Consider the following 26,392-nt stretch of genomic DNA (forward strand, 5'->3'; position numbering starts at 1 on the left):
ACATGACATAAGGCTCAGTGCGAAAAGAAAGTTAAACATTAAAGGTCCGACTTGCATAATGTTGTCTGTGCTTTTTTTCTTCTTCAAAATTGATGGTTTCCCATTGGATATATATTAATTTGAACAAACATGTTGAAATCTGAACACTGCACAGAGCAGTTGATATTACAAGTTTGCAATATGAGGCACTATTCATTATTATTGCATAACTTTGACCCTGGTTACCGTAACAAAATTATGCTTTTAAAATGAGGAAAGTGATGCTGAAGGGAATTATAATACACTCTTTCCTGTAGAGACACCATATTCAAGTCTAATTAAATCGAGCAAAAACTGGTGTCTTAAGGCATGCAACGTCATACACTGAATATGAGAGTCCGCATGTTGTTGCTTGATCAATCTAATTTCTTGTCCGGGCTTAGAAAACTGCAACACAGGGAATTGAGTACCTTAATATGGTCAACGTATATAAATAACTTGTTGAATATAGCAAACACTGGTTCAGCCTTGGGAATAAAAATGATTTGATCATGAACTTATTTGACCACAAACCAAAGAAAGGAAACTGTCCCATAACATCACATACGATCATATACATGATGGATACCATTAGCCCAATTTCACTGTATATCAAATTAGATAAATTACAGTCTCTGAAAAAAGACTTTACATGTATAAATGTATTTCCTGCATCTACTAATCAAAAGCCCTATTTTTCAAATGTATATACAGGCTGTAGAACTTTGTAATAACTTTTATCTTCACTATCACATATATTACAACATTTCAAAAGATCCTTTTTACAGAAGAAAAAGACTTGTATGAAAAGATGAAGGGCCCCTCAATAATAAAATGCTCTTATACATTAGATGGAGGATAAAATATGATGATGATTATTGTTTATAAATTGACATCTGAAATAAAATAATTTGAAATCATACTAATAAACAAACAAGGTGCTGATATGCTTTTGCCAAAATGATAATACAACTGGGCATAATGACATGTGCGCAAACAATATACATAAATAATGATAACATACATTACCATTCTCCGTTACATCAAATGGGTATCACACACATTGGGTGCATGTGTGGAAATGACTTCCTGGATTTGGATCCTTTACTGAAAGTGAGGGTGCTCAATGCAAAGTGTGCAGGGGTGTGTGTATATGTGTGCGGGTGTCTGTGTGTGTGAGTGGTTTTCAAGGTGCTATTATCAAAAAGGTTGCTAATTCTTTTTACTGGCTTCGGTCCAATAAATGCATTTAGCAGCACTATCAAATAATATGGGATGGCCTGATGCTCTGAGTTTATGTCCGCAGGTCTTACACAGCATGAAGAGTATTGAAAATACTTGGAAACATAGCTGTCATTATGACTATAAAAAAAACCTTTTAATCAAGTTTCCTGATTAAAGGAACACGCCGATATTGGGACTTTAGCTCATTCACTGTTCAACTCCCCCCGAGTTAGATAAGTTCATACACACACTTTTCATCTGTGTGTGTGTCGTAACTCTGTCTGACGCACCTGCCGCTAGCCTAGCATAGCACAGATGCTGGAGGTAACCAACTCCAACTAGCCTATTGCTCCTGCTCCCAATAAGTGACAAAATAACGCCAACATGGACTAGCGGTGGTCAGACAGAGTTACGTCACGCACAGAGATGAGAAGGGTATGTATGAACTCTAACTCTGGGGGATACGGTGAATTAGCTAAAGTCCCAATAAATCAGCGTGTTCCTTTAAGGTTCAGTGATGTTCTCTAAGAGGTAAGATTTTTCTGCCAGTAACTGCATCTCAAATGTAGTCTTACTGTACTTACATAATGTATTCATGTATGTACATGCGTATGTATAGCTTTAATTCTATGTACTTTGTATGTGTGCAAATGTGATTCCTCAAATTTTCACCCTTTTATATATTCAAATCTCAGGTAAATCACATCATTTATCTGGTCTCAGGTGAAACATTTTAAGTGACTTTCTGTTTTTGAGTCAAACAATACAAAATGAAATCATTCGGAGTAACTCACTAACTGAGACACATCAGAGTGGAGCCTTCTACTGGAGTTTTCAAACCAATCAAACAGCGGGAGTCGTGGTACAGAGTGAGGAGTTGGCCCAGTTAGAAACTTCTCCTCCTGTATTGACATCAGCAAACAGAACAACGAGGAGGACATCAATTTGTTCAGTATGTATTGCTCTTCTGTATTGTACATCAGGTAGCACACTATCCCTGTAACACTGCAGCGGATGTCAGTTTCAGCTTATGGTTCAAGTGCCGTTGTGCAAAACCACAACGCAAGTTCCTTTTACTGTCAAACCCAGCTGAGAAAACTGAATAAGAAAAAAAGACAGATCAATCAGGACAGAATAAAAAGCATGAGTCTGTAAGGTGCCTCTAATTTTTTTCACATACTAGAAAATCTCCTCTGATTGTTGCAAAGTTTACTGTACATGAGGGGTTGTATTTTTCTGAGTCAAACATAAGCAATAAGCAGGCATTTAAAAAGAAAAAAGCAAGATTCCATAAACAAAACATCATACTGAAAGTATATTTATCCTTTAAGATTGCACTTTACTGATTGCTAATCACAGCACAAATTCCACCAACTATTTTTTTTTTGAAAGAAATGCTTTCAAGAGGCTCAAGATAAAGAATAGCACGGATGAGATTTGGGGTCGTCCAGCCCTGTGAGTGGGTCATAAACTGTGTGTTTCTTTGCTGGTGTGATGATGTGCTTGTCCAGTTTTATTTGTTTGAAATAAAGCAATGAATATCTGTAAAAGTAGACGTGTAGATGAGGTTACTCCATTCGGGTTGTGGCTATTTCAGTTAATGTCATTTACTGTTTGCTGGCTGTGAGACAGGTGAAATTCCAGCCCTCTTTGAGCTTCTAAATGGGATGCCTCAGATATAACAGCAGGCTCCGGGAGGCAAAGGAAACCATCTGTGATTAAATGCCGCCATCTGCTGGTCACCAATCAGACTCAAATAGAGGCACGGCGCAACAATACTGCCTGTGACTCCAATTAGGCCCAAATCCTTTCACGTAATCTAGTCCAGGCCTAACTTCCTTCTGCTCACAGAGGAAATCCATTCCATTAAATGGGGTCTTTCACATTATGAGTGCTGGAAAATCAGCCATTTTAACAATAATGAAAAGAATGTTACCATAAAAGAGGCCGTTGAAATTGCATTATATATATATTTTTTGTCCAAAGAAAGAGTGTGAGTTTATCTTTAAAAATCAAAGTGAAACATTTACAAACAGTGCTGTAAAAGACAGTTCCCTATTATACTCCAAAGAATAGCAATAATAGATCCTGCCGTCTATTCCTTCCAACCCCAAGAGGATCCATAAGTGACCCTGTTTTGTGCTGCACAAACTCTGTGCACCTCTCCATCTTCTCTCCTTATGATGACGGATGAGTGAGTGTGTGCGTGTGGTGTGTGTGTGTGTGTGTGTGTGTGTGTGTGTGTGTGCGTCTATGTATGTGTACGTGTGTGCGTCCAGGCCAGCTGAAAACATTCATAGGGAGATCCCGCTCCCCCGGCTGCCTGTGTTTGTGTGTGTATGTTCCTTTGATCTCTCTCTCTCTTTTTCTCTCTCTCTCTCCATCTTATTCACACCAGCATGTGTCTCCGTCGGTGCAGGGCCAAGTGGTCAGATCTGGAGAAGCTGCGGTCACAGTCTGCACACTTGAAGGGCTTCACCCCTGTGTGTTTTCTGTAATGCCTTGTCAGCTCATCAGAGCGGGCGAACTTCCACGTGCAGCCGTCCCAGGTGCATTTGTATGGCTTTTCCCCTGAAGAGAAAGACAGAAAACACAGTGCACAGTCAGTACTGTGGACAGACTTAGGCTTTGATGCTTTATTAAGGCGCAGATTGATTTGATTTGACCCAAAGGTTCAAGAGTCTGCCAATAGATTTTCCAAATGTTCTGGGATGAAAAATCTGTATACAAAGGACCAGTGTGTATGATTTAGACTTTAGAGCATCTAGAGGTGAGGTTCTAGATTGCAACAGTGAAGTAAAACCTACGGTGGCCTTCAGGTAACATAAGAAATGTAAAAGGCTCTCTCTATAGCCAGTGTTTGTCTGTTCTTGGCTACTGTAGAAACATGGTGGTGCTACATTTGCGGGGTCCGTGGAAGAGGAACCGCTCCCCTGTAGGATTCATTCTAAGCTAACAAAAACACAATGATTCAATTTTTTTATATAGAGCCCCCTAAAACACTTTGGTCCTTTAAAGCAGGCAATAAGCTATCAGGAAGGCCTCATGGTAATTATCACCACAGATTCCCATCATTATGGTATAAGAGATTAAGTAATTTTAAGAAAGTGAGATTTTTGCCCTTTCAATGTATCATCCAATCCAATCCAATCCACTTTATTTCTATAGCACATTTTACAAACCCAAAGTTACCAAAATCCTGCACAGAAAACTCAAAAATACAAAACAGTTAATATAAAATATTGTAGAAACAAAAAAGATCAAATGAATAAATACTAAAATACAGTAAAACAATAAGAGACATCAGAGGACCACACAACTCACACAGAGTTAAAAGCCAAAGAATAAAAATGCGTCTTTAGACGAGACTTAAAACACTCAATATGACCATACCTCACATAACATGAATTATTAAATATGTTAGCAACTATTATGCAACATTATACTGCACACGTGTGTTGTACTGTAGACACATATACAGATGTAGACCTAACAGAAAATGTGCCAAAAGCTAACCCATTTGTGTTTGACTGAACAATATTAATGATGTTCCCAGAAGTGATGGCTGTCTTTTTTTTTTAACATTCCTTACAATTACACTGTTAAAAATTCTGCCTCCATAACATGACATCGAGGTGTTCGTCTGTATGAGTCTGAGTGACAAAAACTGAACAAAAAGGACAACAGTGTTTGCATGCCACAATCATCGGCTCAGTGTCAGAATAAGTCAGGCAGCTTTAGCAGGTTTCTCATGATCATGGTCTTAGTTTTGAGTCCAGCCTTGGACTTGTTTTGTGCTTAGTTTTATTCAGGTCTGGCTAGTTTTCCATGATTTACCTTTGTATCCACTCTAGCTACTGCACATGACACATGTGTCAATTTATTTATGTTTGGTCCAGTTAAAACCAATGTGTAAAGGTGTCATACTCTACATACATATGCAAATAGTAGTTATTTCACACAGGTATTGATTAGAAAAATGCTGAAAGGTACGGTGACAGAACATTGATTTTTAGATATTTAGTTCAACATTTAGAATGAATAATGTGTATTTCACTGTTTTATTAAAATTACTCTGGTCTCAGTCTTGATTAGGCATTGACCTTTGACCTGTTCAGATTAAAATTCTCAAATGGTTTTTAGTGCAACCATACCGCAATATTATCTGTGTTACATATGTGCAAAGCTCATGGTGTTGGCTAACACATATACTGTAAGAGTGTGACTTTCTGAAATTTTCTGAAATTTAAAAAAATGTCATCACTGTTGGACAGCTTGAGCCGACAACATAATAAAATAAAACCACTTGAGCATACACACTCAGACTTACTGACCTGTATGTGTCCTCCGATGTGCTTTTAAATGGGAGCTTTTGGTGTACACCTTATTGCAGCCCTCAAAGTCACATCTGTGAATTCTTCTCTTTTTGGAATCTGGTGACTCTGACCTCCTTGGACGTCGTATGCTGTCAATACTGAACGGGGACATGGAACTGCAATGGAAGAAAGAGAATCAACTTAAAAGCATTTTAAGACTGCCACCATGAAATCAACATTATCATTCTAAGCAGGTTTTGAGTATGCATTGTAATCATACTGAAAAAGTGACAACATAAAGCAAACTCAAAACTAGTCCCACAATTTGCTATGCACAAAGGACATTGAAAAGCTGCACACAGCTTATTCTTTGTGAAGATTAGTTGGCAGTGTCTAGCTATTTACAGTAGTTAAGCAAAATAAAGCTGACTGAAACATATTGTACTCTGGCATATACTGTAATTTAGCACAACCTATGCACTGAAAAGGGTGCCAACCCATTTATGCAAAGAACAAAAAAAATGACTTCAAAGAAAATAGTGATACATGTTGTAATGCTCTCAGTTGTTTAGTATTATGAGGGACACCATTTATTTTTTGGGACAGTTGATCCAGAGGTGGGTATGAAGTGTTCTGGTCGCCTTAGTATACTTTGGAAATAATTTGTACTGAGCTGCATGTTTAATATAGAGAAATGCATGTACAAACTAATTGACGTCCCCGGGCACAACTGTTGGATATTTTTTGCTGTTGGTATAAAATAGTCAAGTATGTTAATTTCCTGTTTACAGTTGGCACCAACTGGAAAGACAGTCTCCTATAACGATTACCATGTAAGGTAGTGCAACAGTTAGCTTTGCCAGAAGGTGGCAGTGCAACACCGCTGTACAGTAACTCTGAGGAAGTAGATGAGGTAAGACGGCTGGTATTGTTTTTTGCTCCGACTATTTCATCACTCATAGGTGGAGTTTTATCTCAATGTTGTTCAATGAAGTAAATGACTCCTGAGCTATTTCTGTCATCAATACAGTGGCACAATATTTCCTCTCCATTAACAAGTCAATATCCATGTTGATTAATATTGTGTCATTTCCAACAGTGAAGCCTTTCAGCAAAGTGTGTGTGTGTGTGTGTGTGTGTGTGTGTGGTATGCCTTTGCATGCCAGAGTGTTTGTGTGAGTATTTGCAGTGTAGTGTTGTATCTGCGGCAAATCTTAAATGTGTTCAGGCTTCACTTCTCTGAATATAATGTTATAATACACACACACACACGCACACACGCACACACACACACACACACACACACACACACACACACACACACACACACACACACACACACACACACACACACACACACACACACACACACACACAAAGAAAGACATCCAGGAAGGAACAAAAGATTGTGGTAGATGGTCAGTAGTTCATGTCTTGTGCTTAGCAGCAGCAACTTTCTCACACATGACTGCTGCACACACAACAGATACGCAAGAAAGAGAAAGATATAGCAATGACAGAAAACATGTACATCTCTGTTTACTAGAAGGGAGGAGTAATATACTGTATGTGGGATATATTGAACAGGGCTCTGTCAGCTGTGAAGAAGCACAGTTGCTTTTCTTTCAGGTCTCAGAGTCTCTGCTGTGGATATTGAGAAAGAAAAGGTAAGAGGGTGAAGGGGGAGAGGGGAGTGAGGGAGCGTACAAAAGGAACAGCTTTAGTCATGTTAGAGGGATTTGAAAGAGGAGCAGGGGCTGCCAGACAGGCCCTCCTCTGAACTGTCTCCACCACACACACAATCCCACTTCCTGTCTCTCAGTGTTTCACTAAAGCACGATTTGTCAAATGCAGGCTCAGATATATACGCATGCAATCAAGAGAGATACACACAGGCTACACAAATACACAGAAATACAGCAAAACACATCCATACAGATCACCTGTTGTTCTTGGCTTACTGCCAATCTGAAGCTGTACAGGAAATGAGCACACAGGTCAGATATGAGCCTCTAACACCCCCCCACCCCCTACCCCTTTCTTGTCTCTAGGTTCAGAAAATAACTCATTTCAAAGTAATGTCAAAAATAAACATTCAGAGAAATATGTATATTAATAACCTAAAAACTGTAAATTGCAAATTTGAATGGATTGATGAGATTACCAGGCCATCTACTAATCTAACAGAGAAATGCAGACTAGCATCTAGAATCAGATGTACTATGTGTGTGTGTGTGTGTGTGTGTGTGTGTGTGTGTGTGTGTGTGTGTGTGTGTGTGTGTGTGTGTGTGTGTGTGTGTGTGGATAGGATTTACAGTGAAAACTCTGAGCTCAGACTTCTTGCAGATGAGGCGGATGTTTACATTCTGACTTCTTCCAAAAAGGGACTCCATGATTATGATATAATTTAGGAAGTACAACAGCTTCTATAACAAAGAATGAACGATGATTACTCATTATCATGAATGAATTTATTTAACGTACATCAACTGCTGCTGAAGGTTGTGACAGCTTCAGTCCTTACAGTTACAGTTACAAACTCTACACTTAGATGACACTTTAACAATACAGAAGTTAGTAAATTCAAACTGGATAAAATGAAGCGATATAGCAATAAAAATCAATATTTTCAAAGTTTCATTCTGAACAATGAGTGTAATGTCCTTGTAAGCTGAACGTCTGGGTTTTGAACGCTTTGTTTGTCTCTGGGAAACTGCGATGGACATTTTTTAATACTTTTTGACATACAAAGGCTAAGCGATTAATCACAAAGATAACTGACTAATTATTCGACAAAGAACATAATGTTTTGTTGCAGCCTTAAATGCAAGAATCAATTTCAAAGCCCTGGGACACATTCTTATGTCCCAATTTTTCTTGTAATTGTTCTTAATTTCTAAAATAAATTTGATCACAAAAAAAGAATCAATTTTAAGATTCTCCATGTCGCTCTTGTCCTGTAAAAAAAGCTTGGTGTGTTTTAACTGGCGTTGACTGCTTCTCTGTAGGTGGAGAAACTTCCACCACTACTGCTGTATTTTACTTTTCTTCTGAAAGATGCTACAAACAGTGTTAAGTTGCTATTTATATCAGCAGGCTTACTGTATGTGTAATTATATAGTAATAGACCACTGTGCTCACACTAGATAAACTGGTGTGTTCAAAATCAGCAACTACAGAACGACCGGTTCACATTTCTGTTATGTATAGTTATAACATGGTTATACCTTTCTCAGTTTATAAGACAACAAATGTGACAGAATCTGTAGAAAACAAAAAATGTTGTAAGTAGGGTTTATCTATTTGCATAAACAATTTATTTTTATGTTTTTAATACTACATCTCCGGCCATATGTGTCATACAGTAGCTGTTTTGTGAGAATTGATTCGTTGTATTTTCTCATGTGAGCCCGGGAGCAAACTCACACTGCCTTGAACCCTGTGTCACCGCGGCATCATGGCTGAGTGAAACTGTCTATGTCTTCCAAAGCAGCAGAGAGAAATAGGAAGTACAGCTAAGAACGATTTCAAACAGAGCTGACCTATGTTTTACTTCATTTGTTTTCCCCTTTCTTTTGTCCCTTTTTTTTATCTGCTGCTCTCCACGAGCCCAAGAGCGAGAAAGAGAGGGAGCATGTGGGTCACCTACAACAGGGGTTTCCCCACAATGCAAACACAACATATATTTTTAACTTCTCATAGGAAACAAGGTCAAAACAGACCGTTTCAACACAGCAAAGCAAGCTATACTGTGCTTAAACAGACCTACAGTAATAGTGGATGTAATGTGTATGTCTGTGTAGGAAGACTGCCCACTGGGCATTCCTGTACCTGTCCGAGGATACTACCCCCCTTCTTTACCAACTCTGCTCCGTGGCCCCCCAGGTCCTTGGGGACAAGCCAAACTTCAGCAGAGACAACCAGAGACAACCTTTCCAGCCCCTAAACCCCAACACACACATACACCTTCTCACCTCCTTGCCTCTCTCAAACTGTCTTCTTCTCTTTCACTCGTACTCTCCCACAATAGCCTATCCGCCCGTCCCCAGGGAAACGCATGAATATGGAGGAGGCTGCCCAAGAAGCACATGACATACTCTCTCCTTTCACTCATTTATTTATATATGGATACCTGGATTGGCACTCCCATCCTCCGCCCTTACACTTCGCTTTCCTGATGCTCTCTGGATGACTGCTTGTGTAAATGTGGATACTAAATTACATAAAACAAATCTACACTCACAGTGCACACGTTGAAATAAAAAAAGGAAGAAATACAACACCATTGACTGATATGTTTCAAAGAAGTGCTGTCAGCTTCTGTTGCACTGCAATTGCACTGCAGATGTCCTTAGAGCGCATGTGTTGTGTCAACACAGAATGCACATTCTTCCTCTATGTGGCCAAACCGGCATGTAACTCAAGAAGACTACAGACTGCTTTGTTTTTCACAGCCAAACATGCAAAGTCTGTGTTCCTGTTGACAATGGCTGACCTCCTTCTGGAACCAGCTGTTCTGTCCACTGTGCAGAAACACAAGCATGCATACAGTACAAACACACATACCTGTGAGGATTAATACATACAGACGTGCACACATACTTTTTCACACGTTCAGTCACATACACAGCTTGCACACAGGAGCACAGTTTCCAAATAGCACTTTGCACACAGAGAAGTGAGTGTGTGGGCAGGCCCTGGCAGGGCATTGCTAAGCCTGGCTGGTGATTTCTCTCCATAGTGAAAGCTTGGGCAGTGAAAGGTTGGGTCCTGCCAACCTCAGTTCTCCTCTGACCACCCGGTGCCCACGTGTGGCACTCAGGGGCATGCCTGTCCCTTTCAATAACCTGCCTTGAAACCTGAGTCCTCCAGTGTGCGTGTGTGTGTGTGTGTGTGTGTGTGTGTGTGTGTGTGTGTGTGTGTGTGTGTGTCTGTGTGTGTCTTCCCTGAAACATGGCAACTTCTACTTGTACCAATGAACAAACACAGCCAGAGAACAAGTCTTTACCACAATGTGTTGCGCAGTGCCACCACAATAACCCATTTAGCTTCATTACTGTAGATGTTCACGCAGCCAGCAATGCTGAAGCAAACAATACAATGTCTTGTACATAAAAAGTACTTTCAACCCCGTGAGCTGGACTGTTACCACCAAAACACAGCCAGCCGGGGTCAGGCTACCGTCAGCCACAGCCTTGTTAATGCTGCTTCATCATTAGCAGGATTTTCACAGAGTCCAAAAATACTTTCCTTACAGTTAGTTTAAATAAAAGTCCTATGGACATTTTGAGTGTAGCCAGGTTGCTGATTATGACTGATCTGGATTTATGGGCAGAAGAGTATGATTCCAAAGCCTAGCCAACTGTTTCTCTGTGCCTGATTTCCTGTTTCTGATCAGGATACTGTATACTGTCATCCACTGGAGAGGGAAGTCTTTACATTCAACACAGATGGACTGGCACCACAGGAGTTGTGATGTCTGGGCATAAAGTATGTCTGAGCCATATGCATTTAGGCTTACAGAGGCACTCCCACCTATATTCATCCACATGACGAAGAATAGTTACAAAAGCACACAGAAGTGCACAATGCAAGGTTTTATACTGGATTTATATGTAAATGATGCTCTCATCCATGGTGACTAAAAAGAAGCAATGTCAGGAAAAACATTTTAAACTCTGTACTCTGAACTCTGTAATGCCATGTCAGATCTTGTACTTGTTCAATTTGTACAGTTTATACAAACTTTCTAAAACGTGCTGCCAAAAGAATGCTGCCAATTTTTATCATCTCTCCTCAAATGGCCATCCCTTCTTTAAATTTGATATTTTCTTTATCTTTTAGGACCCAGAAAATCAACAGCTTGAAAAACAATGATGAATGGTAAAGAAAAAAAGCGACTATTGGCAGGCCAGATTGGGACTAGATACAATGCAAAGGGACAACATTTAGAATACAATATACATTAAAAGAATACAAATACAGAAGACCAAATTTAAACTCCCATATCACTAAATTTACCAGCTGCCAACAGTACGGAGAACACCATACTTCCCCAACATCTTCCTGTGACAACATGGAACAGAAAAAACTCAAGACAAAGATTAAAGGATTTTTTTTTTAGAGCCGTTAGTGTCAGTAGAGGAGAAAAGGTCAGTATGGAGACCAAACATTTCCCACACACACGTGTATAGATCATGATACTCACTCTTGTACGGCGCGGGCTATAGACAGCGCAGTGGAGCCGGTCTCATTAACACTATCCAAGGTCACGTTTGGCAGGTCGTCGTCATCGCTGTCACTCTTGATCTGCCTTGGCGACAGGCTGTTGGGGTCTATGTGTGCTGTGAGGAAGGGACACAGACACGGGAGTCAGTGGCTAAATTAACAGAACATCCTGATAATTAGCAAGCTAGCTTTGTCCCTTTTTTTGATTCTTTTATTTTGCACAGTAGCCAAGACAGAACATTTGAGTGGCCAACATGCTGTTAACCATGAGCCTCGGAGCCAGTGAGCAAAGGGGTCTCTGTCTCTTGAGCTGCATGAAAAAGTAACTTCTATTCCACAAGTTGTGACAACTTCTCCCCTGGACAACTCATTGGATATATTGCCAGAGCCTGAAGCCATTCTGTCCCCTCTGTTTGCAAGGACACGGGCTGCGATCCTGGATAACTCAAGAGATGAATGTCAAAAAACAAAACTTTCACAGAAAAGTTGCTGGAAATGCCCTCGAACACTGATTAAGTTATTAAGGTATTTAGAAAAAATGCAGAAGAATACTGAACTGTATGCTTAACATATCACAATAACTACAATTGCTCTTTTTTCTAAAGATGTAATCATCACAAACACCGAATATATAGTGATACTTTTTCCACTGAGTTCAGCAATGTCCCCAGTTATTGAACGCCTGATGCTTTTATAAAAGCTATCAGGACTTCACCTCCTCTGTCCTCTCAGCCGAGACTGTGGCCATAATGGCCCATAATAAGGGTCTAGAGTTAGAAGCAGACATGGTGTTATTACAGAGGGGGGAGGTGGGCACACAGAAATAATGCTGTAACTCTGTTATGCTTTAAAGGTTTCTAACTGTTGTCGTAGACTTAGACATGCAGAGTGGTCACCAGCTCGCCTACCCAATGGAAAACCTGTAATTAGTTGGAAACGCATCGTGTGTTGAAAAGGGGTATTTTGAGCGAGGGACACAAAGGAGGAGTGGTGGAGAGGTGGGCAGAGCACCGGATTTCTTTCTTTCTCTCCTGTTGTTTCCAGTCAAGCCCTGTTTCCATGGCAACCTCCTGCCGGAGACAGGGAGACAGCAGTGAAAAGAAGGGTGCCCGCCCTCTCTTAAAAAGGATGGCCAACCTGTGTGTGTGCGTGTGCATGTGGGTGAGTGGAAGTGTGTGTGTATTTGTGTGCATGGACGGGTTTTTGTATCTATGTTGAAAGCTTCAGTATGACTGAGACTTGCATTATTGCACATGTTCAGTTTGTATCAAGTCAAACAAGGTAAATCTGGGCTGTTGACCCTCACATTATGCTTCATATGGGGGGGGGAGTGGGCTTTAGATTGTAACTCTCCTGAACTCCTTTTTCCAGCCATCACAAAAATGGTGACACCTTAAAGGAAAAACCCCTGATAAGATTAGACCAAAAAAAGCATATCCAAACAACAATGATAATCTTATCGAATCTAATCTTGTAGCCCTTTATTTTTCATTTGACTTGGGGGATTTCTATGTAAGAGTTCACATTAATACATTTTAAGTGCAATAAATAGCTAAATGTTCCGTTTGTCTACTGGTTGCAATCTCATTAAAAGTAAGTGTATCCACCACACACAACATTCAACACTCATTTACCCCATTTCCTTAGTGTTTTGTGTTTTCAGAGCAAGGCCAAGCTGATGTTGGACTGTGTATTTGTGTGCATGCAAGTGTTTGTGTAAGTGCCACCCATCTTCAATATCCATCCACACCCTGTTATGCAAGTCTTGTTTTTCCTGTCCTTCCTTCTTTCCTTTTCTCTCCTTGGGAGCAGACATAAAACGCCCATCTCTAAGGGGACCATCCCACCCAACCAGTGGGATGGTCCCCTTAAATACGGCTAAATGTCTTTTTTGACTACATGCTCTAATTACACATGTTTGGTTGTATGTACAGTACATGCATGGGTGTGAGTTAAAGTCTAAGTGTGTCTGTACATCCTGCAGGGAGTAACAAGAAGCAACTTCTTTTACAACCAACAGTTGGCTTGTGTACAGCTAAGAGTTGGACAGAAACACCTACTGTAGGCTCACTCCAAGTGGTTGGCTGTAAAACCACACCCAGTGAGAAAACCAATAACACAGTCTAGGCAAGGCCAGCGAGGTCTAATACTCAAACTGCCCCGGATGTTTTCTTCTCGATAGAAAGAAAGGCAACAACGGGTGTGGCCTTGGTTACCTGCACCTGAGGCTATCAGCAACCAAGCAAAATCTCAGTCAGTTAAAGATGGGAGAGCCTTTCAACTTGTAAACCTCATCTTCACTCTGAAGGGGGAACATTATGGCCTGAGGGGCCGTCTCTGAAAGAATGCACACACAGTCAGCTTTCAAAGCGTTGTGTCTGCAAGTTCTTTGACTGAAGACAGGACATCTGGGCAGACAAACTAACCATCATGAACAACCTGCTATTGGGATATATCAAGCCCCATCACATAGTTGTTGCAGCCACTTTGCAGTCACTGCCCGATGCCAGCATGAACCTGTCTTTATTGTCCCTTGTTTTTGATATTGTCTAATCAGACAGAGACCATTTATTTTATTCAATTTCTGAAAAGGTTTCCAATTCAGTTTTTGGGTAGTTATAATATCTTGGCAAGGTTTTAATTACACCCCCCCCCCCCTCCCCCCCCAAGAATATAACTAAGGTTGACAACTGATTACTGAAAATATTCAATCGTATTGATATAGGTGAATATTTTCTAATTGAAGTTTCTCAGTAGGTTGAGATAAAAGTCTATAGAAGTTAGAGACAAGTCAGACAGTTTATGTTGCTATGTAAAACTAATATAATCATGAGGCACAAAGCACAAACATCATTTCTTCTACAGTTCTATCGGTGCTTAAATTGCTGCTGATGCACCTTTGAGTTATAGTGTGCCTAACTGGAATTGATGATAGAGGTTTCATAGAAATCTCAAAATGAACAAAGTCAGTCATATGATTATGGGGATAATTCCGTGAGCATGGTCTCACCTTTGCCATGGTTTTTCACCTCGTCCAGCAGAGGTAGCATGATGGCGTTGTTGAGGCTGGAGGGTGATCGAACGGCAGTGGTGTACATGAGTGGCAGTGACTGTACCACGACTGGGATGCGGTGAACATGGCTGGCAATCTTCCCTGCCCCCTGCAGGCTCAATGGGCTGGATGGAGGCGGCGGCACAGAGTGCAGAATGTGCAAATACGGCTGACCTCTCAGCCCGGTTCCAGGGGTTAGCACCGATGAGGCTGAGGTGATAACCGATGGAGAAGAGGAGGAGGAGGATGACGACGATAAAGAAGACGGGGAGAAAGCGTATCTGAGAGGGGAAGATGACGAGGTGGTGGTAGGGGTGGTTGATGAAGAGGAGGGTCGGGGTTTGTTGATTGACAGGTCAACAGGTTCGGTCTGTGTGTGGAAGTGCAGGTCGTTAGCGAGCAGGTCTTCTGGAGGTTCGTGTTTAACTCGGCTGAGGAAGAAGGGGACGCCGTCCATTGCAGAGTAAGGGCGCACTTTAGGTGACTGTTGAAGTAGAAGAGAAGCATTGATGTTAGATTGTTTTTTTCCAGTGCATCATTTTTGTCATTTTAATGCCTTAAAAGATGCACAAGACACACAGCAGGGAAGAATGAAAAACGTGAAAATACCTGTACACAATTAATGTATTTATGGCACAACATTTTATATTACTACCCCTGCAATAAATTGTACTCTCCTTATTCAGACAAGCCAGATAGTGACGTGTCAATGAATTCATGTGAAGGATGTTGGTTTTTGTGCTACTATTCAGCTTCAGGAGCAATAATAACGCAGTGCATGATAGAGCTATGTCAGAAAGCTACATGCAGTGACATGTATTGAGAAAGGAGCAATTCATTTTTTTTCATGTTCATTCAAGCAACTCCTCCTTGGTTAGCATGATGTCATACGCGGATGAAACACAGGAGTAGATAGTGTCTTTCACACTAGCCTCCTTTCACTGTCTACTTTGTGTTTCTCTTTTCTCTTGGCGTGGGTTGCTCTCTCTCTTTTCCTCCTGTTTTCCATCACTCCCACAGAAAAGCAGCTCTCTTGGCTCCCCTTGTATCTCTCCTAAATCTCCTTTGTGACGGTGGAAAAACATCATATGGGCTCAATTTCCTGACCGTCTCTCTCTGTCTCTCAGCGATGGGCCTCCTAAGGCCAACGCTGGTGGCTCAGTGTATCCCTCAACACATTTTTCACTTAAAACCAAGCAGACTGTAACACAATCGCTCCATCTGCACAGTTTCAGGTACCTGTTTATTCAGAAAACATAATGAAGAACATACACAGTAGAGAAGTGGCATTAACCCTGTTACTAGTTACTTGTTTCTCCAGATTGCCATACTTTAGGATCCTCTTTGATATCCTATTTTCTTTTAATGTCAAAAGAACCATGTTACATGTGATGTAGCTGATCTAACCTCACTATGTTTGATGTGGGAGGGGTGCTAGAGTGTGTGGTGAGTGGTGTTCATCCTCACAGTGGAGCCTTTCAGAGGCTGAGTCACAGTTTGGGCCATCAGGGAGCGAGTACATCCAGAATCTTTTACTAATCATACAGTAAAAGCTTATTAAAGTAAAGGGGAAAACTTTAACACTCAGATCGCAGCTGCAGCAGATATTAAAAACATTCTGTACTGAGTATTTTCATCCTGAGTTTTGTTTTTGAGACTTACATTTCTTTTCCCTTATGTAATCCTGGCTGAGAGTGGATCTGTGGTGAATTATGATTTTTTTGGTGTGTGAGAGTGTTCTTTTATGTAGTAGACTGCTATTTTTACTCCAGACTTGTATACTTGATTTCGGCCTACAGGAAATGTTACGACCCCATTAATCAAAAAAGTTCTTCTCCCTGTGTAACTCCTCCTCAGTTAGAAAACAACCCCAACCCCATGAAATATGCCCTCTAATGATCTCTGGGCCTTGGTGGGGTTCATCGCAGGGTCAGTGGTGTCAAGATCAGGGTTCACAGCACATTATTGCCTGCTTTTTCATACCACCCACCAAGCATTTTTACAACTTTTATAATGGAATTATGTTCTTAAGGCTTTTTTTTTCTTTTTCTTTACATATAAGAACATAAACAGCCTTATGTATCACAACTGAAAAAGCTGTTATTTATGTTGTGCTGTGGGGAAAAATCTCCGTGCCTCCTTTGTGAAAACGTCTAGAGCACCAGTTTTAAAAAGGACACTTCAGTATAGCACTAGTTTAAAAAAGTATATTGGCGTAAAAGGCCAGTTCTTTGGGGGGACTCTCAAAATCAATGAAGATTCTTTTGGAAGAACAATCTCCTTAAAAGGGTAATAGATAGCAAAGTCAACAATAGTAAAAGCTTCAACACAACAGGAGGAGGCTCGGGTGGAGGACGAAGCTATGGCAGCAAATGGCTACCTGTAAGAATAGGATTGGATTTGAACGGTCCGTTTGTAGCCGTGCAGTTACTGAAAGAGCCACTGATGGTAGAGCATGAATAAACCCGTGTGCAATCGCTGATGCAAAGCTTACTTTCCACGGAGTTAATGCAATGTCCCTTTCGAGTCAAAAAAGTCGGCTGTTCCCATTATAAAGCTAATCGTCACTTGGTGATGTTGGTTTGACCCGGGGTGGAGATCACATGACACGGGTTGGAGAATAAACAGGAGCTGTGCTCACCCCGTATTCACCAATTTCATAGGCTAAAATGCAAACATTTCGTCACATTTACCCTGTCAGCAGAGTCAGTAACCCTTTACTTTAAGTTACTTAAACCTCCCGAGGTATTTGGGTATTTCTGTTCCCTTTTAAAGGGTTTTCCGATCCCCAATGTCCTCAAATGTTTAGACCAAACATACTATTCCATCACTATTTGTGAGCCAATGTTCAGAGCCAAGTGGAAGGATAATTGGCCACTTTAAAATTTTTTGAATTTTTTGGAAAATAAGACTACCGGGGCGGATTGGCCAGTTGTAGAGAAGGGCACACATACAAGAAGTTTATGCCTCGATGCAGAGGTCAACCTTTTCACCTAGATTCGTCATTAAAAGGTAAAAAGCCACCAAACAATAATCCCCTTTAAAACAAGGGGAAAATCAAAATAAAAATCCCCCAATTTTTGGGGGTTAAAAAACTTTTTGGGGAAAAAAATAAATTTTAAAAAAATTAAAAATTTTTGTTTTTTTTAAAAATTTTTTAAACTTTTTTTTGGGATTTTTTCCGGGGAAAAAAATTTTTTTTTAAAAAACCCTTTTTCAAAAGAACTTCACTTTATTTGAGATATGCATGTTTGTTGGGTCCTCTAAAATGCTCAAAATCCCAAATCAAAAGCCTTTCTTGAAACACCCTCAAAACTCCACCCCGCTTTTGCAGGGATCTTCTTTTTTTGCATTTCTGTTGGGTTGAGCGTCACGGACCCCCCAAGTTTCTGCCCCAAGGATATGCCCCAAGGCTTTGAAGGATTAGTCCATCGAGGTGTTCAGTTTTTAAAATTTTTGCTTCCCATGAGTGTCTTGGGAGCGGTGTCTCATTGGCGATTTCCAGATCCCCAAACTGAAAGAAAGGTAAAAAAAAACAAAAAAAATTTTTTGTCCAAAAACCCCAAGAATTGAATGCTTTCAATTAATGTTATGTCAAAAATATTTTTTGAACTTATTCTAAACCCCTGTTGAATTTTGAAAAACCCAACGGAAAATATTTGATTGTTTGCCCGCCCCCAACACTCAAATTTTCAAAACTGTTCCGTTTTTCTGAAAAAAGGTTCCCCCGGGGGTACCAAGGGGGGGTTTTCATTTAGCCCAAATAAAAATGTTTTCCCTGTCGGGTATTTTATTTTTAAAAAGGGAAAAGATGGGGGGGAAATTGCCCTTGGTTGGATATTTCGCCGGCCCTTGGGGGTCTAAGGGGCCAAAACGGTTTTCGTGGGGTTTTCCCCACTAAAAAAACCCTTCTGAGCCCCCCCCCCCCCCCCTATAGAAAGGGAAAGGGTTTTTCCTTCCCCTTTTCGTCCTCGGGTTCCCCCCCTTTCGAACTAGCCTCTAAAAAAAAGGGTTTTTTCTTTTTTTCTTTGACAACTCATTTGGCAACGGTTTGCAGACGTTTATTCAATAAAGTTTATGCACAAACTTTAATACCCCTTGTAAATTTTTTATTTTAAGCCCCCCTGGATCGTTTTTTAGTCAATTGAAAAAAAACGTTTGTCGGATTTGTTTTTGAAAAAGTGACAGCAAATTTTGTGGCGGCATCTAGCAACTAATTGAAGTGGGGAAAAGCCCTTTTCTTTTGTAAAAAAGGTTATATATATATTATAACACACACACACCACACAGTATACATGTCAGTTATATATAATATATATATATATTTTATATAATAAAATATTATATTATATATATATATATATATATATTTTAATACTGACAACCTGAAAAAATTGTCAAACCAGTTTTTTCCCCTGTGAAAAAAAGGAAAACATGGTGTGGAAAAGGGGCAAAGTAAAAAGGTACACAAAAAATGAAAAACAAAAATTTATTTGCATATTGGAGTTAGTTTCTCAGACACATCTCAACCAGAACAGACGGAAAACGTAAGCCACCCCCTGCTCTCAGTTTGACAGATACAGACACATGTATGCGCTCAAACCTACACATACTCACACACTCTGACACACATATAAAGATATGCTCGACCCGCCTAACTGCCTCTGTCCTTGTGCCATTGTCTTTATTAGGGGATACTGGTTAGCGGGGCAGATTTTCCAGCCCCTTGCGGGCGAATTCTAACAAGGCAGACCATTTCCAGGAAGCCCTTGGCCCCCCGCCACCCAAATGAAGACCATATTTCTGCAGCAGCCTAAACTGTCTGTCTGCGTCTGCCGTCTAAAAGGGAAGCACAGTCTGTGCGGGTAAGATTGGATCTCAGTGCACTCAAAGCTGTGTGGGCTGCAGTGCTCACATCCTGTCTGTGACTGACATCACTACACGTATGGGGAATGACTTCAAACCCCAGGTAATAGGTAGCCGCATGGGAGCACAGTTCTTAAACCCTTGAGCCAGCAGCTGAGAGCAGGACACCCAGAAAGTGACCACCTGCTGCCTCTCTGTCGAGCTCTTAGATGTGGAGAGACAGATGTGATTCTTATCAATACAAAGCACCAACACGGCCAAACAATTCTCTACCGATGTAACCTGATGGGTTATCAGTAGCTGGTATTTTTCTCATCAATCATGGGCTAATGCTCTCTGTTTCGTCTCAACCGAAATTGTTTTGCTCTTCTCCCACAAAGTGCTCTAGGGGATATGTTAGGGGCCAGGATATTATTGATATGTTATGAATGGAAATCAATAATAACTGAATGCTAATTCATCATGATTACAAGTATTAAGTGGCCTGCACCCACTGCACACACAGCTGTGGCAGCAACACAAAGCTCTTGTAACCTAGCAACAACTTCTCCATAACAAGACCACTTTATTTCTAGGTATGTTGAACCAGAGAGCCCTGATACTGTATCTGGGCCATGAAAACCTTGCATGAGGTAACTCCATTATTCCTAACATGGTCAATATGCTTCAGATTCAGTTGTAGACAGGTAATTGTGTCTGTGTTTACTCTATATAATTTGTGTTTTTTTTTATTTTATATAAGGGTTTTTTATATTTCGGAATTTTTATTTTTAGTCTGCTGCAGTGATCTGTAGTTTGTTTTTTGTATCTATTGTTTTTCAGGGTTTGTCTTCATTCATGTATGTCTTCTTTAAAATGAAACTCACAATGGTGTTATTACACACAGGCCTGAATTACACACACATGCTTAGTACCTATATATGCAGTAAATGGAGAGATGTCAGAGTGAGGGGGCTGCCCATGGAAAGGCGCCCCAACCAGTTCGGGCTTTTGGTGCCTTGCTCAAGAGTACCTTGGCCGTGCCCAGGAGGTGAACTGGCACTTCTACAGCTACCAGTCCACTATCATACTTTAGTCCGTATGGGGACTTTTACCTGCGACCCACCAGTTCCCAACCCAACTCCCTACGGACTGAGCTACTGCCAGTGATTTATTCACATGGCGTGATATAAACAACACAGAGGTGACAGAGAGCACCGTGAGAGAGTAGAGGCATGCATAAGATACAGTGGAGGAAAAAGATGGAGCAGTGATAAGTGTTTGCAGGGGAAGACTATATGTGTGGTGTGTTGTATTTGTCTGTGTGTATCTGTGTATGTGTGCAAGAGAGAGGGTGATTGCTTATGTGTGTGTTTGTGAGAAAGAATGGTATGGGAAGATGAAGGGAAATTGAGAGATGTACTGTAAAGGGGCAGGAGCAGACAGAGATAGATAAGATTTAAATTTTCCCTGGTGACCTTCCTCCCCGGAGCAGTGGCTACATCTGCACAATCACCCCCAGCCAGCACGGACTCTCTGCTGCCCCCCCCATGCATTCCTGCTCCAGCTGTGGCTCTCCACCTCTTCTTGGTTCTTTTCCTCTTCCTGCTTACTACCATGCTCTCCGACCACTCCTCTTAGCCCCCACACTCTCTCACTCACTTGCATAGGCCTGGGAATAATTATGAGCCCATTGCCAGGAGGAGGAAAGACGGAAAGGAAAGCAGGAAAAAAAAGGGAATTGTCTGGAAAACAACTGCTCTCTTACCCCTTGTTCCGATTCCAGGGGCTCAGCTTTGACTCGGACTGCAGGCATTCCGTCAAGCATTAACATCCTGTTTCTTAGGCTGCCTGCAAAAGGAAACAGAAGAGGTGTAAGACGGGTGTCTTAGCATGACTAAGCAGGTCCCACACTCAGCTATTCACGTATGGACATCTACCATGTTGTGCCTGCACCCACTGAGAGATAAACACATTTTAAATAGACAAAAATTCATGTTTCAAAACCATCAGAAGCTGATGGACAAATAATTCACACAAACTGTGGAAACTCAGTCAGTGCACAGCATTGATACCACAATATGACACTTACACACATGCAATCCCACACAAAAACACTTTTTAGTACATATACATTCTTCCCTCTGCTGCCTGTGTGCCTCTGCAAAGTAGGCAGCAGTGCCCGGCTCCTTAGCTCCGTGCTGTGGCTTTAAGAGGGATACTCAGGTGGAGCCAATGACAACAATGCATGTTCCGTATCCCTCAGTTGGGGCCGACCTGAGGTAACCCTTCCTCTTATTATTTTAGCAGCAGTACATGGAGGAATGCAAGCAAGGCAAATAGACTCTAAACATCTCTATTACTCTCCACTGCTGGCACCAGAGGCAGGATCTGTGGCCCAATCCTTGCACTCAGCAGCACCGCAGCCACCATGACCACTCTCGTGCGGAGAAAAAAAAAAGCTCAACCAATCACGAATGACATACACCCTCTTTCTGCAGCTGGTTGCCCAATCATCAGACTAAACTACTAACACAACATCCATGTGGCTTGTCCAATAATCAAGATTTTTTACTCACCGGAAAATCCACTCAAGACAGTTATCAAAAACATTTCATTTTACAGATTTCAATAAGAATTTGCACCGGAAAAATTATTTAAAGCCACATACTGTTCCACTACCTCTTAGATTCTCAGGCAAAAGGCTAATCCTGACTGAGTTTGTGTGTGAGGGAGGTAGAGAAAGAGGGATTTACTCTCTCAATCTGCAACCCCCAGATCTTGCCTCTCAGGTCTAAGTCCCTCAGGTACCCTTGCTGTGCTGCTTTTGTATTGTTGTCCAGGATGTCCCCCTTTGGCCCCCCCCTTTAGGTTTTGGGAGGCCCAATTAAAATGTTACCCAAATAAATTTGGGCGGGTGGGGGGGTCGCCTCAGTCCAGCCCCCAACCATTTGTTTTTTGGAGAAGAAGAGACCCGGGGGAGAAATTTAGGAAAGTTTTCCTCAAAAGGAAACCCTCTTCTGGGAGGGGGGCTTTTTTGCTTCTATTTTGGGAAAGATATATTTTTTTCAGAAGAAGGCGCTTTAGATTTAAAATTTTTGATTTTTAAAGGGGTTCACAAAAAAAGAAAAATACGGAATAAAAAAGTAAATCATAGTCTAAAATTACATTTTTCCCCTTTTTGAGTAGGAGTGTTGTAAAACCATCGCTTGGACAGAGGGTTTTAGTTTAAACAAAGGTTTTTTTAGCCTTAAAAAAGTTTTACCCCCATTCAAACGTTTTATTCTATATGGGCAAATGCAACCTTTTGGTAAAGGGGGAATAAAAAAAAACCACCCCTTTTTTTCTTTTTGTTTCCCGCTGTCAGAATTTAAATTTCCCTTTAAATCAAACATTCCCCGGGTGCCGTAGTCCCCCTTTAATTTCCCGTGGTTTGTGAGACCTTCCTAATGAAATGGCCCAAACAGGGTATTCATAGGGAAAACAATGGGCCCTTTTCCCAAACCCCTGCCCTTTTTTGACTGTAATGGCCAAAAAAGGTAACAGCAGTGAGAGAGGGCCAACATGATTAAAAGATCAGCAAGAGGGGGGCACTGTGTATTTAAAAGGGGGTGGGCAAAAACCCTTTTAAAAACCGATGTCAAATGTAAACTGCTTTTGTTCTAGAAAAAGAAATACATTATTTCTTTAGGATCCCCAAAACCAAAAAAAAAACAAAATGGCTTAAAAAAGGTAAAAACCAACTGTATCCCCAAAATTTTAAAAAAATGAATTTTTTTGGTGGTGACAACTTAGGCAACCAGCAGTGTTTGTCCTCACGGGGTTTAGTCTCTGGTGGGGGAGGGTGGCGGAGGGGGGGGGTTTTGAGGGGAAAAAAAAGGGTAGATTAAGATCACCTTTCCATTTGCTGCACTCTGAAATGAAATGGCCATCCCAGGTGTGTGGGGGAGTTGGATGGAGAGAGGAGAGCAGTGAAGTGTTGAGGCATCTCATTTCTCTCTCATACCCGCCCCACCCTCCCATGCCCACCAAAATCCCTAGAATGAAAAAAAAAAAAAAATGGTAAAGGTAGCAGGTGAAGATTGAGACCAGTCCTAGCAGGAAAATGATTGAAATATACTTTTCTCAGTGTCTGCTGCTGTCTTCGCTTTTCTGTTGGTGCGTCTGCAAAATACAAACTGAAAATCCCACCACATAGCCGCATCTATGACCTCAGGTGCACTATCTCCAAGTTTCGCTGATGGCTATCAACTCTGTGCTGATGAAGGCGATAGCAACTAGCTGGAATTAAAGGATAAAGCCCAGGCAAACCAACCCTGAACAAACTAGCTGGATCAATTAGAGGAAAACCTCTGACATTCTCAGACCTCACACACTCGTGACATCATCTATGCCAATACACACATGTCCAGATATCAATATTTCAAACCAAAAATCTAACAAGCCTATAAAAGAAATCAGCTAGCGCAGGTTTAACTTTACCTTACGTATGCTGTGAGCTCATGTTCTCTCAGGACATGAGAGTGTGAAGACAAATCCTGCTTAACATTGTGTTTTGCTCACACTTTTTTTAAAGTGAAAGAAACAAACTCATGAAACTAGATGTAGTATCTGGCTTTGTGTTCCATCTCTCTCGCACATACTGGCCCCACCAATGCTTTGTTCCCATGTCGAGCGCCCAGAGCAACTGGGTGCATCTGTGCCACAGAAGCAGTACCTGCTGCTACGGGCTGGGATGGAAAGAGATGGAAATGGGTGAGGGAAGGGAAGGGGGCACTGAATTACGAGAGATATATGAGGAAGTGTTAAGGAAGGTGATAGCAACAGAAGTGAGCAAGGGTGGGGGCTTGTTGGAGAGCACAGAGTTGCTGGCAGGAGCGGTGGTTAGGGAAGCAACCAAGGGGAGTTGAAGAGGTTGAGGAGGGGGGGAGGGGTGTTTAGTGGGGAGGATGAGGTGCGGGAGTCAAAGAAGAGAGAGAGGGTAGAGAGGGGATATGGACCCGAGCCAAGGCCCGGTCGAGCGCAAAGCACACGGTGCAAGAATGCCAACAGACCCCCTCCCACCCGGTCCGAAAAAAAGAAAAAGGGAAAACAGCCAGGAAAACATTTCAAAATGTTGCAAATCAGGATCAAATGATTAACTAGTGGGAATAGTGCAAATGCAAAAAAAAGGACAGGGCTGTAGGTGATGTGAGATGAGCACTTCCTGTGTTCAGCTAGTATTGTGTGCCGCTGGCCTCTTTGCCGCGGCTCACTTCCCTTTTCTTTGCCCCTGGACACCCCAATGTGACACACTGGCCTGATAACCAGCCTACAACTGCTAGCTCACACCACACTCCTCCGCTTCCTCTCTTTTGTACTCAGTACTCTCAACTCAGTACTGCAACTTTTAGAAAAGTAGCGAAAGTCGTCTACATTCACAACATGCTTGTCTGGAAAAAAAAGGGGAAATAAAAGTCTAATTTATTTAAGAGAACATGTATCTTGTTTGCTAGCAGTGGAGACAGAATAGAGCCACAGCTGAATCACAGCTGATTTTCTGCTTCATGTTAAGCTGTGTCTGTTCATGACCTCATCTTGTTGGCCTCATTCTGGTCTTGAGAGCTCATTCAAATATTTCCCTGCAGATTTACTGCTTAAAAGAGTAAATGCACCCAGGGAAAGAACAGCAGCTGAAGTGGTCAAAGATTTTAAAAAACACTTGAACCTTCAACCCAAGGTAGAGGTCAGTCCTAAACTACAAAGCCAAAACCCATAAACTACAAATCTGACTAGAATCCAACTTTTTTACATGTTTTTTACTGTGTAGAAACTAATATGCCTTAAAATTGTGTAACTTAAAAATAATGCAGCTCTATTGTATACATTACACATAGTGAGGGGTCCCTGCTCCGTCTTACTTTCAGCTGAGGGGTCTTTGGGCTAAAACGGTGAAGACCCCTCTTCTAAATATTTATACTTAAAGTGTTGCACTTACATAGAGTTTTACACTCACAAGTGACAGATAGTCTCAGTAGAGGCGGAGATATCCTGACTTTAAGTCCAAGTGGATCAAACCTTAAAAACACATAAGATCCTGCATTTCACATAATGCAACCAATTTTTTTTTTTAGACCCTGCCTGCAAGGTAAATATTCACATCCAATTGATGCCCCACATTTGTAACAAAGACATTATAATGTTAAAAATTTGTCTCCAGCCTATTGACATCATCAGTGCTTATTTTTTCAGACCTTTCAGAACTCCCTCCAGAGCCACAGAAGATTCATAACCACTGCTTTAAGAGGCTGAGTAGTTCTCCCCATGACGAGTTGACTGACCTTTATGTATAAAATTGGTGGAGTTTCCCTTTAAAGACTTTCTAACCCCAAACAACACATCCTCACAGGTATACTGTGAGGATGCTGTTTGTGTGTATGTGTGTGTGTGTGTTTAAGAAAGGTGGTGATGTGTGTTCCCACTCAGTCTTCACTCCTGGATGTACTGAGATGGACATAGTCTTTTTTTCTAATCATTCCTGGCACTCTGTGAATGGTCTCAGAATTTCCATTTCATAAGCCGTATTTTCCTTGGCAGGAGCAGCAAGCAAAGTCTTTTGGATGCTTCTGGGACATTTTTGAACGGGGCTCAAGAGAGCAGAGTGCTGCTACCTCGCTGCTCATAGAAGCGTGGACATTCTTTAACCCCCGACAAGCACAATGGCACCAAA

The 26,392-nt window shown here is 41.3% G+C and overlaps 1 protein-coding gene across 8 annotated transcripts in view; it reads right to left on the minus strand.

Annotated features, from left to right (window-relative positions):
* Positions 1 to 26,392, minus strand: part of klf12b (Kruppel like factor 12b) — a 48,561-nt gene that overhangs the window by 10,943 nt on the left and 11,226 nt on the right. For 3 of the 8 annotated variants that reach the window (XM_032530283.1, XM_032530284.1, XM_032530286.1), the window contains exons 2-6: positions 21,452 to 21,534; positions 14,797 to 15,322; positions 11,767 to 11,902; positions 5,577 to 5,734; positions 2,414 to 3,813 (exon numbers count right to left, since the gene is read on the minus strand). In XM_032530283.1, coding sequence (XP_032386174.1) covers positions 3,632 to 3,813; positions 5,577 to 5,734; positions 11,767 to 11,902; positions 14,797 to 15,322; positions 21,452 to 21,534 — 1,085 coding nt within the window. In that variant the 3' untranslated portion in view covers positions 2,414 to 3,631. Of the gene's footprint in view, positions 1 to 2,413; positions 3,814 to 5,576; positions 5,735 to 11,766; positions 11,903 to 14,796; positions 15,323 to 21,451; positions 21,535 to 23,579; positions 23,711 to 26,392 lie in introns of those variants that run through there. The other 5 variants (XM_032530280.1, XM_032530279.1, XM_032530281.1 and 2 more) reach the window with 4 other exon arrangements.

Source organism: Etheostoma spectabile, chromosome 11 (genome assembly GCF_008692095.1).
Source record: "Etheostoma spectabile isolate EspeVRDwgs_2016 chromosome 11, UIUC_Espe_1.0, whole genome shotgun sequence".
In the NCBI taxonomy this organism is placed as follows: domain Eukaryota; kingdom Metazoa; phylum Chordata; class Actinopteri; order Perciformes; family Percidae; genus Etheostoma; species Etheostoma spectabile.